Source organism: Neoarius graeffei, chromosome 2 (genome assembly GCF_027579695.1).
Source record: "Neoarius graeffei isolate fNeoGra1 chromosome 2, fNeoGra1.pri, whole genome shotgun sequence".
NCBI lineage: Eukaryota > Metazoa > Chordata > Actinopteri > Siluriformes > Ariidae > Neoarius > Neoarius graeffei.
In genome coordinates, this window is record NC_083570.1 from 45,570,100 (window position 1) to 45,583,786 (window position 13,687).

The 13,687-nt window shown below is 42.9% G+C and overlaps 1 protein-coding gene across 3 annotated transcripts in view; it reads left to right on the forward strand.

The window, feature by feature from the left end:
• The window catches only part of pkp2 (plakophilin 2), a 99,932-nt gene that overhangs the window by 71,288 nt on the left and 14,957 nt on the right, over positions 1-13,687 (forward strand). For all 3 annotated transcript variants that reach the window (XM_060914310.1, XM_060914311.1, XM_060914312.1), the window contains 3 exons: positions 6,290-6,466; positions 7,955-8,108; positions 12,773-12,959. In XM_060914310.1, coding sequence (XP_060770293.1) covers positions 6,290-6,466; positions 7,955-8,108; positions 12,773-12,959 — 518 coding nt within the window. The remainder of the gene's footprint in view (positions 1-6,289; positions 6,467-7,954; positions 8,109-12,772; positions 12,960-13,687) is intronic.

Here is a 13,687-nt window from a genome sequence, read left to right on the forward strand (position 1 = left end):
AGGCGCTTGCCATGGTCGACAACGCACGAAGTGCGAGACCCTATTGTTGCCATGTGTCCAATTCTGTGCTTTGTCGCCATTGTGGGAGTAATGTCTCTTGCCGCAGAAGCTGTGGAAGGTTTTTCGCAGGGACGCATGCCCCCGCCCCCCTTGGCCGCTGGCGCGAGGGCCCGTCGAGGCCGCTTGCGGCTTTAATGCAGCTTCTGATCTGTCAAACTTGCCAAGCAAACTCTTTACAAGACCCTTATTGGGGCGCTTGCCATGGTCGACAACGCACGAAATTTGGCTCCTTTTTCTTAGACTGCCACCGCTACTGAGAACCAGAGGCCCAGGTCCAGGCGGGCCTCAGGGCCACTATAGCGCCCCCTAACTCGTTGTGATTTTGGCCTCCTGCATTAAGGTGCCTGGTTGCCATGTAGTTTGTAGTTGTGGCATGCCATTTGGTACGCATATGTATCTCACTAAGCCGGACAAAAATGTAATGCCAATGCATTAGCCACGCCCAACAGGAAGTGAGGTAATTTCACTTTTGTGCGAAATGCATGGCCACGAACACGGCACAACTCCTCCTAGACCGTTCATAGGAATGTCACCAAAATTGATACGCATGATCTACAGACATGGCTGAGAAAAGTTTCTAAATAGGTTTCACGTAGCATAAACCGTTCAGAAGTTATACGTCAATCAATTTTCACTGCAAAATTTTACATGCTTAAAAATTCATAACAAATCTTCTAATTGCTCAAAACTGCTCATACTTCACACGCAAATCACTCATTGGGCTTCTGACATGTTACCCAATTTCTGTGATATTTTGCCACTGGGGGCGCTATTTTTGGGCAAATAATCCAATCTTTCCTCAAATTTGGTCAAACTTCACGGCCACCCTCTTACTACCTCCCATGTCATGTATACCACATTTTGGGAATTTTCGTCCATGGGGGGCGCTGTTTTTTGCCCACGCAATTGCTCCAACACGGGTTTTTGGTAAATAATTCCATAATGCTTTTCCTTCACACCACTACCTTGTGGTAATGTCTCTTGCCGAAGAAGCTGTGGAAGGTTTTTCGCGGGGACGCATGCCCCCGCCCCCCTTGGCCGCTGGCGCGAGGGCCCGTCGAGGCCGCTTGCGGCTTTAATTAGGGCCCGAGCCCTATAGGGCGAAGGCCCTATTGTTCTTGTAAGAGTTCACTATTATTATTCTTCCGTCTTCTTCTTCTTCTTCTTTATTTTTCTCCGCTGTTGGGCCATTTTCGGGGCGCTTGCCATGGGCGAAAACGCACCAAATTTGGCGCCAGTTCCGAGAATTGCCACCGCTACTCAGAACCAGAAGCCCAAACTTGGCCGGGGCTCCGGGCCTCTATAGCGCCCCCTAAGTCGTTGTGATTTTGGCCTCCCGCATTATGGTGCCTGGGTGCCATGTAGTTTGTAGTAGTGGCATGCCATTTGGTACGCATATGTATCTCACTAAGCCGGACAAAAATGTAATGCCAATGCATTAGCCACGCCCAACAGGAAGTGAGGTAATTTCACTTTTGTGTGAAATGCATGGCCACGAAGACGGCGCAACTCCTCCTAGACCGTTCATAGGAATATCACCAAAATTGATACACATCATCTACAGACATGGCTGACTAAAGTTACTAAATGCGTTTCACATAGGATAAACCGTTCAGAAGTTATACGTCAATCAATTTTCGATGCAAAATTTTACATGCTTAAAAATTCATAACAAATCTTCTGATTGCTCAAACCTGCTCATACTTCACACGCAAATCACTCATTGGGCTTCTGACATGTTACCCAATTTCTGTGATATTTCGCCACTGGGGGCGCTATTTTTGGGCAAAAAATCCAATCTTTCCTCAAATTTGGTCAAACTTCACGGCCACCCTCTTACTACCTCCCATGTCATGTATACCACATTTTGGGAATTTTCGTCCATGGGGGGCGCTGTTTTTGGCCGACGCAATTGCTCCAAAACGGGTTTTTGGTAAATAATTCCATAATGCTTTTCCTTCACACCACTACCTTGTGCTAGTACGTTGCTGTTGTAGACACTTATTTTTCCAACTCATAATCGCTCATGTACAGCATAGCGCCACCTACTCACATGGGAAAACCCAAAAATTTATTCTTCAAAAATCTATATCTCATCTTCTATTTACTCAATTGTCATCAAACTTCATACGCAAACTCTTCATAGCTCACCTGACATATCCGCCAAATTTTGTGCACTTTCGCCCCTGGGGGTGCTGGTTATGGCAAAAATGATATTGCAGCTTCTGATTTGTCAAACTTGGCAAGCAAACTCTTTACAAGACCCTTATTGGGGCGCTTGCCATGGTCGACAACGCACGAAATTTGGCTCCTTTTTCTTAGACTGCCACCGCTACTGAGAACCAGAAGCCCAGATCCAGGCGGGCCTCAGGGCCTCTATAGCGCCCCCCGAGCACCATACAGTGCGAGACCCTATTGTTGCCATGTGTCCAATTCTGTGCTTTGTCGCCATTGTGGGAGTAATGTCTCTTGCCGAAGACGCTGTGGAAGGTATTTCGCGGGGACGCATGCACCCCGCCCCCCTTGGCCGCTGGCGCGAGGGCCCGTCGAGGCCGCTTGCGGCTTTAATTATTCTTCTTCTTTATTTTTCTCCGCTGTTGGGCCATTTTCGGGGCACTTGCCATGGGCGAAAACGCGCGAAATTTGGCACCACTTCCGAGAATTGCCACCGCTACTCAGAACCAAAAGCCCACACTTGGCCGGGGCTCAGGGCCTCTATAGCGCCCCCTAAGTCGTTGTGATTTTGGCCTCCCGCATTAAGGTGCCTGGTTGCCATATAGTTTGTAGTAGTGGCATGCCATTTGGTATGCATATGTATCTCACTAAGCCGGACAAAAATGTAATGCCAATGCATTAGCCACGCCCAACAGGAAGTAAGGTAATTTCACTTTTGTGCGAAATGCATGGCCACGAAAACGGCGCAACTCCTCCTAGACCGTTCGTAGGAATGTCACCAAAATTGATACACATCATCTACAGACATGGCTGACAAAAGTTCCTAAATACGTTTCACGTAGAATAAACCGTTCAGAAGTTATACGTCAATCAATTTTCAATGCAACATTTTACATGCTTAAAAATTCATAACATATCTTCAAATTGCTCAAAACTGCTCATACTTCACACGCAAATCACTCATTGGGCATCTGACATGTTACCCAATTTCTGTGATATTTCGCCACTGGGGGCGCTATTTTTGGGCAAAAAATTCAATCTTTCCTCAAATTTGGTCAAACTTCACGGCCACCCTCTTACTACCTCCCATGTCATGTACACCTCATTTTGGGAATTTTCGTCCATGGGGGGCGCTGTTTTTGGCCAACGCAATTGCTCCAAAACAGGTTTTTGGTAAATAATTCCATAATGCTTCTCCTTCACACCACTACCTTGTGATAGTACGTTGCTGTTGTAGACACTTATTTTTCCAACTCATAATCGCTCATGTGCAGCATAGCGCCACCTACTGACATGGGAGAAACCAAAAAATTTATTCTTCAAAAATCAATATCTCATCTTCTATTTTCTCAATCTTGATCAAACTTGATACGCACACTCTTAACAGGTCACCTGACATATGTGCCAAATTTTGTGAACTTTTGCCACTGGGGGCGCTGTTTTCAGGCAACAATTTATATCTCGGCTTCTGATTGGTCAAACTTGATCAAACTTTACAAAACAACTCTTCATAGGTCCCTTGACATGTATACCAAATTTGGTGAACTTTCACCACTGGGGGCGCTCATTGCGCTGTAGCAGTTGCAGGAGAGGTGTTTACAATCATGAGGCACCAGGAGTATGTTGTTTTGGTTGCCTTAAACACACATGACTTGTGGACCACTGGGGGCGCTCATTGCACTGTAGCAGTTGCAGGAGAGGTGTTTACAATCATGAGGCACCAGGAGTATGTTGTTTTGGTTGCCTTAAACACACATGACTTGTGGGGAATGGGTAGGCAGTCGGGAGCAAGTGTTGTAGCATAGCGCCAACTACTGACATGGGAGAAACCAAAAAATTTATTCTTCAAAAATCAATATCTCATCTTCTATTTTCTCAATCTTGATCAAACTTGATACGCACACTCTTAACAGGTCACCTGACATATGTGCCAAATTTTGTGAACTTTTGCCACTGGGGGCGCTGTTTTCAGGCAACAATTTATATCTCGGCTTCTGATTGGTCAAACTTGATCAAACTTTAAAAAACAACTCTTCATAGGTCCCTTGACATGTATACCAAATTTGGTGAACTTTCACCACTGGGGGCGCTCATTGCGCTGTAGCAGTTGCAGGAGAGGTGTTTACAATCATGAGGCACCAGGAGTATGTTGTTTTGGTTGCCTTAAACACACATGACTTGTGGACCACTGGGGGCGCTCATTGCACTGTAGCAGTTGCAGGAGAGGTGTTTACAATCATGAGGCACCAGGAGTATGTTGTTTTGGTTGCCTTAAACACACATGACTTGTGGGGAATGGGTAGGCAGTCGGGAGCAAGTGTTGTAGCATAGCGCCACCTACTGACATGGGAGAAACCAAAAAATTTATTCTTCAAAAATCAATATCTCATCTTCTATTTTCTCAATCTTGATCAAACTTGATACGCACACTCTTAACAGGTCACCTGACATATGTGCCAAATTTTGTGAACTTTTGCCACTGGGGGCGCTGTTTTCAGGCAACAATTTATATCTCGGCTTCTGATTGGTCAAACTTGATCAAACTTTAAAAAACAACTCTTCATAGGTCCCTTGACATGTATACCAAATTTGGTGAACTTTCACCACTGGGGGCGCTCATTGCGCTGTAGCAGTTGCAGGAGAGGTGTTTACAATCATGAGGCACCAGGAGTATGTTGTTTTGGTTGCCTTAAACACACATGACTTGTGGACCACTGGGGGCGCTCATTGCACTGTAGCAGTTGCAGGAGAGGTGTTTACAATCATGAGGCACCAGGAGTATGTTGTTTTGGTTGCCTTAAACACACAAGACTTGTGGGGAATGGGTAGGCAGTCGGGAGCAAGTGTTGTAGCGTTACATACAGACTAATAGATGTCTAACAGAAGACAATCCTATGTAGCTATAGCTTGGTGACTGATGAGGTAAATACATTAATTTGGTTGGGAAGCCATGGCATAAAATGTTCTGTCCATGACAACATCTCAGCGCACCGTGTACTCTGTGTCCAATTCTGTGCTTTGTCACCATTGTGGGAGTAATGTCTCTTGCCAAAGAAGCTGTGGAAGGTATTTCGCGGGGACGCATGCCCCCGCCCCCCTTGGCCGCTGGCGCGAGGGCCCGTCGAGGCCGCTTGCGGCTTTAATTATTATTATTATACACACTCTTCATATCAGCATTCTCAAAGGCCAACACTAGCTTACCTGCAACGCGGTGGTGTTAGCGCAGCAGTCCAGTTACCTTCCAGCCGGTGTAGCAGGAGCATTAGTGAAGGACAACACTAGCTTACCCGTAACTCAGTGCTGTTAGCATGGTGGTCCAGTTACCTTCCAGCTGGTGTAGCAGTACTGTTAGCAAAGGCCAACGCTAGCTTACCTGCTACTCGGTGCTGTTAGTGTGGCAGTCCTGTTACCTTCTAGCCAGTGTAGCATTAGCAAAAGTCAAGCTGAATATTATTATTATTATTATTATTATTATCCTTGTGTAATTTACTTAGTTACTTTTAAAATCAACATCAACAGCTACACACGACGGATCGACCTGGCAGCCAAAATTCTCTCAAAATCTTATGTTTTTAACGAATCAAACCTCGCAGCCATGTTTGTTTAGAAATTGTTACTGTTGCTCGCTAACGTGGAAGTTTTACATCTCCGATGTATGGCGTTGTGTTGTCTTGACAACGTGCCACATTCTAACAATATTACATGCTCATTCGCCTTTGGAGAGGGTGGGATAATACATGGAGGATAAGCGATATGATAATATTGCATGCCATCAATAAACCCACAAGAAGGGAACAGAATGCATGTTTTTGTTCCATGGAAAAAGTGGCCCATATGTATAATAATTGTGTATATTGTACATAAACAAGTTCTTAGAATAATTAAATGAACCCTTGCGAGGGAGTGCGCGTTCTCACCGTGTCCATCTGGGTTTCCTCCGAGTTCTCCGGTTTTCCTCCTGCTTCCCCAACACATGCCAAATTGACAACACTAAATTGCTCCTATGTGTAAGTATTTTGTAGAGAATGACTACCATTGTTGCTGTGTATTTTAGCACTCGGAATCCAATTGCCTTCTGCTGGAGGAGAAGTGTAACCCACACGGTGTGGAGTGGCTGTGGAGCAGCATCACCATCCGCATGTACCTGTCACTTCTTGCCATCAGCAATCGCCAGCTCACACAGGAGGCGTCCATCGGAGCCATGCAGAACCTGACGGCAGGAAACGGAGGGGTAAAGAGTCTGCATTTTTACTGTTTGGTTCCTTGTACATAAACATAAGGTGCTGGATTTCCCCACTTTACTCATCGTGTTAAGGAAGTGACATCATTTCATAAGAAAATACCCGTAAACACCATACTCGTCAACTCTCAAAACAAGACAGATTTATCTAGATGTATATGGAATCAATTTTGTGCCAAAATGTTCATACAATACTTTTGAAATATCAAACAAAAACGACAAATCAAAATACAAAAAAAAAAAAGTCAATTTTTTTAGACTGGCAAACAAATTATTCGTGTAATCGCGGGGGCGTCGTGGCTCAGGTGGTTAAGGCGCCATACCGTGAATGCGGGCGACCCGGGTTCGATTCCGGCCCGAGGTCATTTCCCGATCCCTTCCCGTCTCTCTCTCTCTCCCGCTCATTTCCTGTCTCTACACTGTCCTATCCAATAAAGGTGCAAAAAGCCCAAAAAAATATCTTTAAAAAAAAAATTATTCGTGTAATCGTGCAAAATATCAGTCTATTACTCTTCAGAAACCTTTTATTTTTGTTCCGCGTCTTTCTCAGTTTTGTTTGACGTAATTTATTTTGGTTGCGATTCCAGCTTTCTCGTTTGCGCTCCCTGACTTTTTGCTTGCAGTTTTGGCACAAACTTCACGTGTGGGTGGGCTGTCCAGGAACGCATTTCCCATTGGCTAACTTGTGTTTGACTGACAGCTACGCTCAGCCATTCCCTACTCGGATTCTGGCGGACTGTTTGACGAGTGACCGATCCGTTGACAGTAAACAAGGATCGAGTGGACTTCAGTGGCGACTATAATATTACACTCGTCCACTCGTCAAACAGTCCGCCAAAATCCGAGTAGGGAAATGGCCGCAACAGCTTCCGGGGGAATGGCTGGGCGTAGCTGTCAGTCAAACACAAGTTAGCCAATGGGAATGCGTTCCTGGACAGCCCCACCCACACGTGAAGTTTGTGCCAAAACTGCAAGCAAAAAGTCAGGGAGCGCAAACGAGAAAGCTGGAATCGCAACCAAAATAAATTACGTCAAACAAAACTGAGAAAGACGCGGAACAAAAATAAAGGTTTCTGAAGAGTAATAGACTGATATTTTGCACGATTACACGAATAATTTGTTTGCCAGTCTAAAAAAAATTGACTATTTTTTTTTGTATTTTGATTTGTCGTTTTTGTTTGATATTTCAAAAGTATTGTATGAACATTTTGGCACAGAATTGATTCCATAGATGTATATATCCAAAAAGACAGTAAAACTATATAAAATATTAAGGAATACTTAAAGTAAATCAAAAAAATAAAAGGAATTAAAATATTAAAATGAATATTTTAAATCATGGTGTAATTATTCTGGTTCATATCTCACACACGCACTAAAGTCTTAACCGGATTAGCGAGGTCTTTTCAAATAAATTGTGAATCAACACGGTTCAGTGTTCTGCTATGATGACACTTAATTATTTGTGATGGCGTTCAGGTGTCGCACGCCATGGCCTACAGCATCGGTCAGAAAGAAGGAGGCCTGCAGCAGGTGAAGAAGGTGCTGCAGGAGGGCGAGGATGAGGTGAAGAGAGCCTCAGTGTGTCTGCTCAAAAACATGTCACGCTACAAAGGGCTCCATTCTGACATCAGTAAGTATTTCACCAAATCTCTCTCTCGCCGCCGCGCGCGCACACACACTAGAAGTCCAGAAATGCCATGCTTGGTTTTTTTTTTTTTCCTTCTTGGTTTTATTTCAAGATCACAAATTTATTTTTCTCACATATCAAAATGTGCTATTGAGTAAACATCCTGTACATCAGGGAGCGTCGTACAGGCTTGTAGTACTCGAGTCTGACTCGTGCCCTAATTTTAAGGACTCGTGACTTGACTTGGATTTGAGCACTGATGACTCGGACATGTGCATTAACTGCATTTAGACTTGTAAATTGGAGACGAGGACTCGGATTTTTTTTCTTTATTTTTTGTAACATGCCGCCATAATTTGGCATAAGATATTTATATCTACATTAATTTTTATACTAATTTTGTGCAAGAGAATGCACATTCACCTGTTCATACGTCATGTTCAGGAACAAACTAATGTTAATGGTGCTAAAATGCCTAGAGAGAACGTCCCTAGGATTGTCTGCTTTGCTTATACGGCTTCTCGTGCAGTGGGGGAAGAAATGCACTGCTATGTGTTCCATATGTAGAAGAACTATAGAGGAGACGACGGGGACGACCTCGAACTTCAATCGTCATTTGGCGAGACTCCACCCAGAGAAGGAAGTGACACGCTATGTTCATTGCTCTGTTGATAGCGGGGCTCGCTGAGCGATTAACTAGCTCATGTTAACCCTCTCTCATGTTATTTGCCCTGTTGATAGTGGGCGGGGCTAGGGATGTTAACCGATGACCGTTTGACCGAATCAACGTCAACCGGTTAATTTTTTTTTTTTGGTTGTCGGTGAAAAAAAAAAAAAAAAATCAATCGTTTTGAAGCTGCCGATTTTGGAGCGGAGAACCTGGAATTCTGTGTTGTAAACGCTTGGGGCATGCCATGCGGTGTAAGGACGACAGCTGACAAATCAGAAACACCCATTCAGTCATGTCCCGCCCTCCCGCCCCAGTTAAAGACAGCTGACAAATCAGAAACACCCATTCAGTCATGTCCCGCCCCAGTTAAAGACAGCTGACAAATCAGAAACACCCATTCAGTCATGTCCCGCCCCAGTTGAACACAGCTGCCACTTGGCGAAAGAAAAAAAGTGTAGACACAGGCTTTTTAGCTTACAAATTACTATTGTGTTTTTTTTTTTTAATTATTATTAGAAGGCACATGGAGTTTAGTCGTGCCTTGGCCAGTGCATTCTGAAAGTATGTTTCGGTCTGTAGCCAACAATGCATGTTATTGCAGATCAGATCTCTCCACACAAACTAAAGGCGCAGATGCCGACTTTTTCACGGCTTTTTCATGGACTGTAAGGCATTTGCTTATGTAGTAATTTTAATACAGAATTTACTCTGATGAAATTATTCAGACACTCCAAGGCCCCCCCCCCCCCCCCCCCCCCAAAAAAAAAATCGGATCTGCACGAGCCGTGAAAAAGGCGCGCCGTTTGCATCCCTGTTTAAACTCATAGGTTAACCGACTTTAACCAGCTAATGAGGCTCGGTGGTCGGTCAAGATTTTTTTTAGTTTTCGCCATCCCTAGGCGGGGCCTGCTGAGCGATGAACAAGCTTTTTATCTGTAGCCTATTAACTAAAATGAGGCAGTAACGTTAGTCCAACACAGTAGCAGAGACGCTTTCACATAAAGGTAGCAACAGCCACCGTCACATGGTGCAGTTGGAGTCTTGTTCTCGGACTCGACTCGACTTGAAATTTTCTTTAATGACTCGGACTTGAACACTGGGGACTTGAGGACTGAACTCGGACTCGAGGTTTAGTGACTCGACTACAACACTGGCGCTGTAACAGAACACAGCTGTTACAGCCCCCAATTTCCCACAGGAATAATATGCATCTGTCTATCCATCCATTTATCTATCTACCAGTAATCTATGTATGTATCTATTATACCAGTCAAAAGTTTGGACACCCCTGCTCATTCATAGGTTTTTCTGTATTTTGACTATTTTCTATTATTAGTAGTATTAGAACAATACTGAATACATCAAAACTATGAAGTGGAATGAAATAAATAAATAAATAAATAAATAAATACAACCCCAATTCCAAAAAAGTTGGGACAAAGTACAAATTGTAAATAAAAACGGAATGCAATGATGTGGAAGTTTCAAAATTCCATATTTTATTCAGAATAGAACATAGATGACATATCAAATGTTTAAACTGAGAAAATGTATCATTTAAAGAGGAAAATTAGGTGATTTTAAATTTCATGACAACACATCTCAAAAAAGTTGGGACAAGGCCATGTTTCCCACTGTGAGACATCCCCTTTTCCTCTTTACAACAGTCTGTAAACGTCTGGGGACTGAGGAGACAAGTTGCTCAAGTTTAGGGATAGGAATGTTAACCCATTCTTGTCTAATGTAGGATTCTAGTTGCTCAACTGTCTTAGGTCTTTTTTGTCATATCTTCCATTTTATGATGCGCCAAATGTTTTCTATGGGTGAAAGATCTGGACTGCAGGCTGGCCAGTTCAGTACCCGGACCCTTCTTCTACGCAGCCATGATGCTGTAATTGATGCAGTATGTGGTTTGGCATTGTCATGTTGGAAAATGCAAGGTCTTCCCTGAAAGAGACGTCGTCTGGATGGGAGCATATGTTGCTCTAGAACCTGGATATACCTTTCAGCATTGATTGTGTCTTTCCAGATGTGTAAGCTGCCCATGCTACACGCACTAATGCAACCCCATACCATCAGAGATGCAGGCTTCAGAACTGAGCACTGATAACAACTCGGGTTGTCCTTCTCCTCTTTCATCCGAATGACACGGCGTCCCTGATTTCCATAAAGAACTTCAAATTTTGATTTGTCTGACCACAGAACAGTTTTCCACTTTGCCACAGTCCATTTTAAATGAGCCTTGGCCCAAAGAAGACGTCTGCGCTTCTGGATCATGTTTAGATATGGCTTCTTCTTTGAACTATAGAGTTTTAGCTGGCAACGGCGGATGTCACGGTGAATTGTGTTCACAGATAATGTTCTCTGGAAATATTCCTGAGCCCATTTTGTGATTTCCAATACAGAAGCATGCCTGTATGTGATGCAGTGCCGTCTAAGGGCCCGAAGATCACAGGCACCCAGTATGGTTTTCCGGCCTTGACCCTTACGCACAGAGATTCTTCCAGATTCTCTGAATCTTTTGATGATATTATGCACTGTAGATGATGATATATTCAAACTCTTTGCAATTTTACACTGTCGAACTCCTTTCTGATATTGCTCCACTATTTGTCGGTGCAGAATTAGGGGGATTGGTGATCCTCTTCCCATCTTTACTTCTGAGAGCCGCTGCCACTCCAAGATGCTCTTTTTATACCCAGTCATGTTAATGACCTATTGCCAATTGACCTAATGAGTTGCAATTTGGTCCTCCAGCTGTTCCTTTTTTGTACCTTTAACTTTTCCAGCCTCTTATTGCCCCTGTCCCAACTTTTTTGAGATGTGTTGCTGTCATGAAATTTCAAATGAGCCAATATTTGGCATGAAATTTCAAAATGTCCCACTTTCGACATTTGATATGTTGTCTATGTTCTATTGTGAATACAATATCAGTTTTTGAGATTTGTAAATTATTGCATTCCGTTTTTATTTACAATTTGAACTTTGTCCCAACTTTTTTGGAATCGGGGTTGTGTATATATATAATAGTAGCCAGCGTTTACCTTGACACTTTGCGCACTTGGCATTATCTTAACCAGCTTCATGAGGTAGTCACCTGGAATGCTTTTCAATTAACAGGTGCCTTGTCAAAAGTTAATTAGTGCAATTTCTTGCCTTCTTAATCTGTTTAAGATCAAACGGTAAATAGTAATTAATTAAAATACAGTAAATAGTCCTATTCCACAACTGTACTAATCCATATTATGTCAAGAACTGCTCAACTAAGTAAAGAGAAACGACATCCATCATTACTTTAAGACATGAAGTGCCTTTTAATTAATAAAAATAAAACCTTGAATTAGGAGTGTCCAAAATTTTGACTGGAACTGTATCCATCTGTCTAACCTCATGTTTATCAGTGCTAGACCATTTTGCAATTAGTGTCAGTTACTTGTGAAAGAGACTCAGAAATCTGCAGCTTCGCCATCAAGGACGCCATGGAGATCTTGAACGTGTGGTCAGTTTGAGGGGCCGGAAGGTCTCCGTGATTGGGTGGATGGACTTGATTGATTGATCCCAAAGGGGAGATTTGGGGTGAAAAACGTAGTCAAAGTCACACAGTCACTTGAGTTCGGGATCAAACCCACAACCTTTGGGGCTGTAACTCTGCCACTGTACCAGCTGTGTTCTGTCGAGATGCTTTCTGCTGTACAGTATGTAAAGCTCAATAATGCATTTTGACATGATAATGAGTCATGATTTCGAAAAGTTTTTTTTTTTTTAATTATCTTCAGCTCACCAGAAAAGAAAGAAAACGCATGGCCTTTCTGGATGAAAGCGTACACACAGATACGTGGATAAATACTAATAATGTATATCTTGACAGTTTCTTTTATAATGCTTTTTTTAATATATATACACATTTTGTCATCATTGCTTTTACATCACATTAACACAGAGTTTGTGGGGGTTTTTTTAACAACCATGTGTCAAATGTAACTTTGCTATGCTATAGGTAACCAGCTGTTGCCAGAGCTGGTTGCCATGCTTCACACTTCAGACACAGCTATGGCGCAGTCTGGTGACATCACATCCGTCTGTCAGATTCTAAACAACCTGAGCCAGACGTCTGTACAGAATGCCCGCACTGTTCTCAACAACGGGGTCCTTCCTATAATCATCAAGATCAGCAGCAAAGAGAGGTAGCCCATCTCTCGAACATGAATGACTGACTGTCCCTGTCAGGGCTGTGTTGAAAAAATCGATTTTCCGATTCTGAATCGATTTGCATATTATTTCCTGAAGATCGATTCGTACGTCCAAAGATCGATATTTTTTTTTAAATTACATTTTTCCCGGTGAACTTTAACCCCACTCGTTGCATCATTGAATTCGCGCAGGCGGTCTGGATGCAAACGGCGCGCCTTTTGGCGGATGCCGCCTTTTTCACGGCTGAATCGTGCAGATCCAATTTTTTTTGGGGGGGGGCGTTGGAGTGTCAGAAGAAAACAGTAAAGCTCCTTTTTCTGCAGAAGAATCTTTTTGTACCCAAGTGATGGCAGTTGATGGACAGTTTACCCAGTCTGTCTCAGGTCAAGTTTAAGGTCCAGTCAGAATTTATTTTTGTGTGCACTTTAACAGGAAACAGCGTTTTTATTTACAGTCTGAAGTTGAAATTTAAGGTTTATTATATATTTAAGTTTAAAATTTAAGGTAAATTTAAAGTTTAAGTTTAAATGTGCTGTTTACATGTTTGCACTTTAAAGGCAATTGAATGTTTTATACTTTTTATATTTTGAAGATTTTACACAAAACTGAGAGACACTTATGTTTCCTAAGGTGCTGTATCTTTGGTTCTTATTTACAAACGGTATAATGACCGTTAGGTTACTTTGAAGCCAGTAACCAGCAATCTGTTTACATTTACACT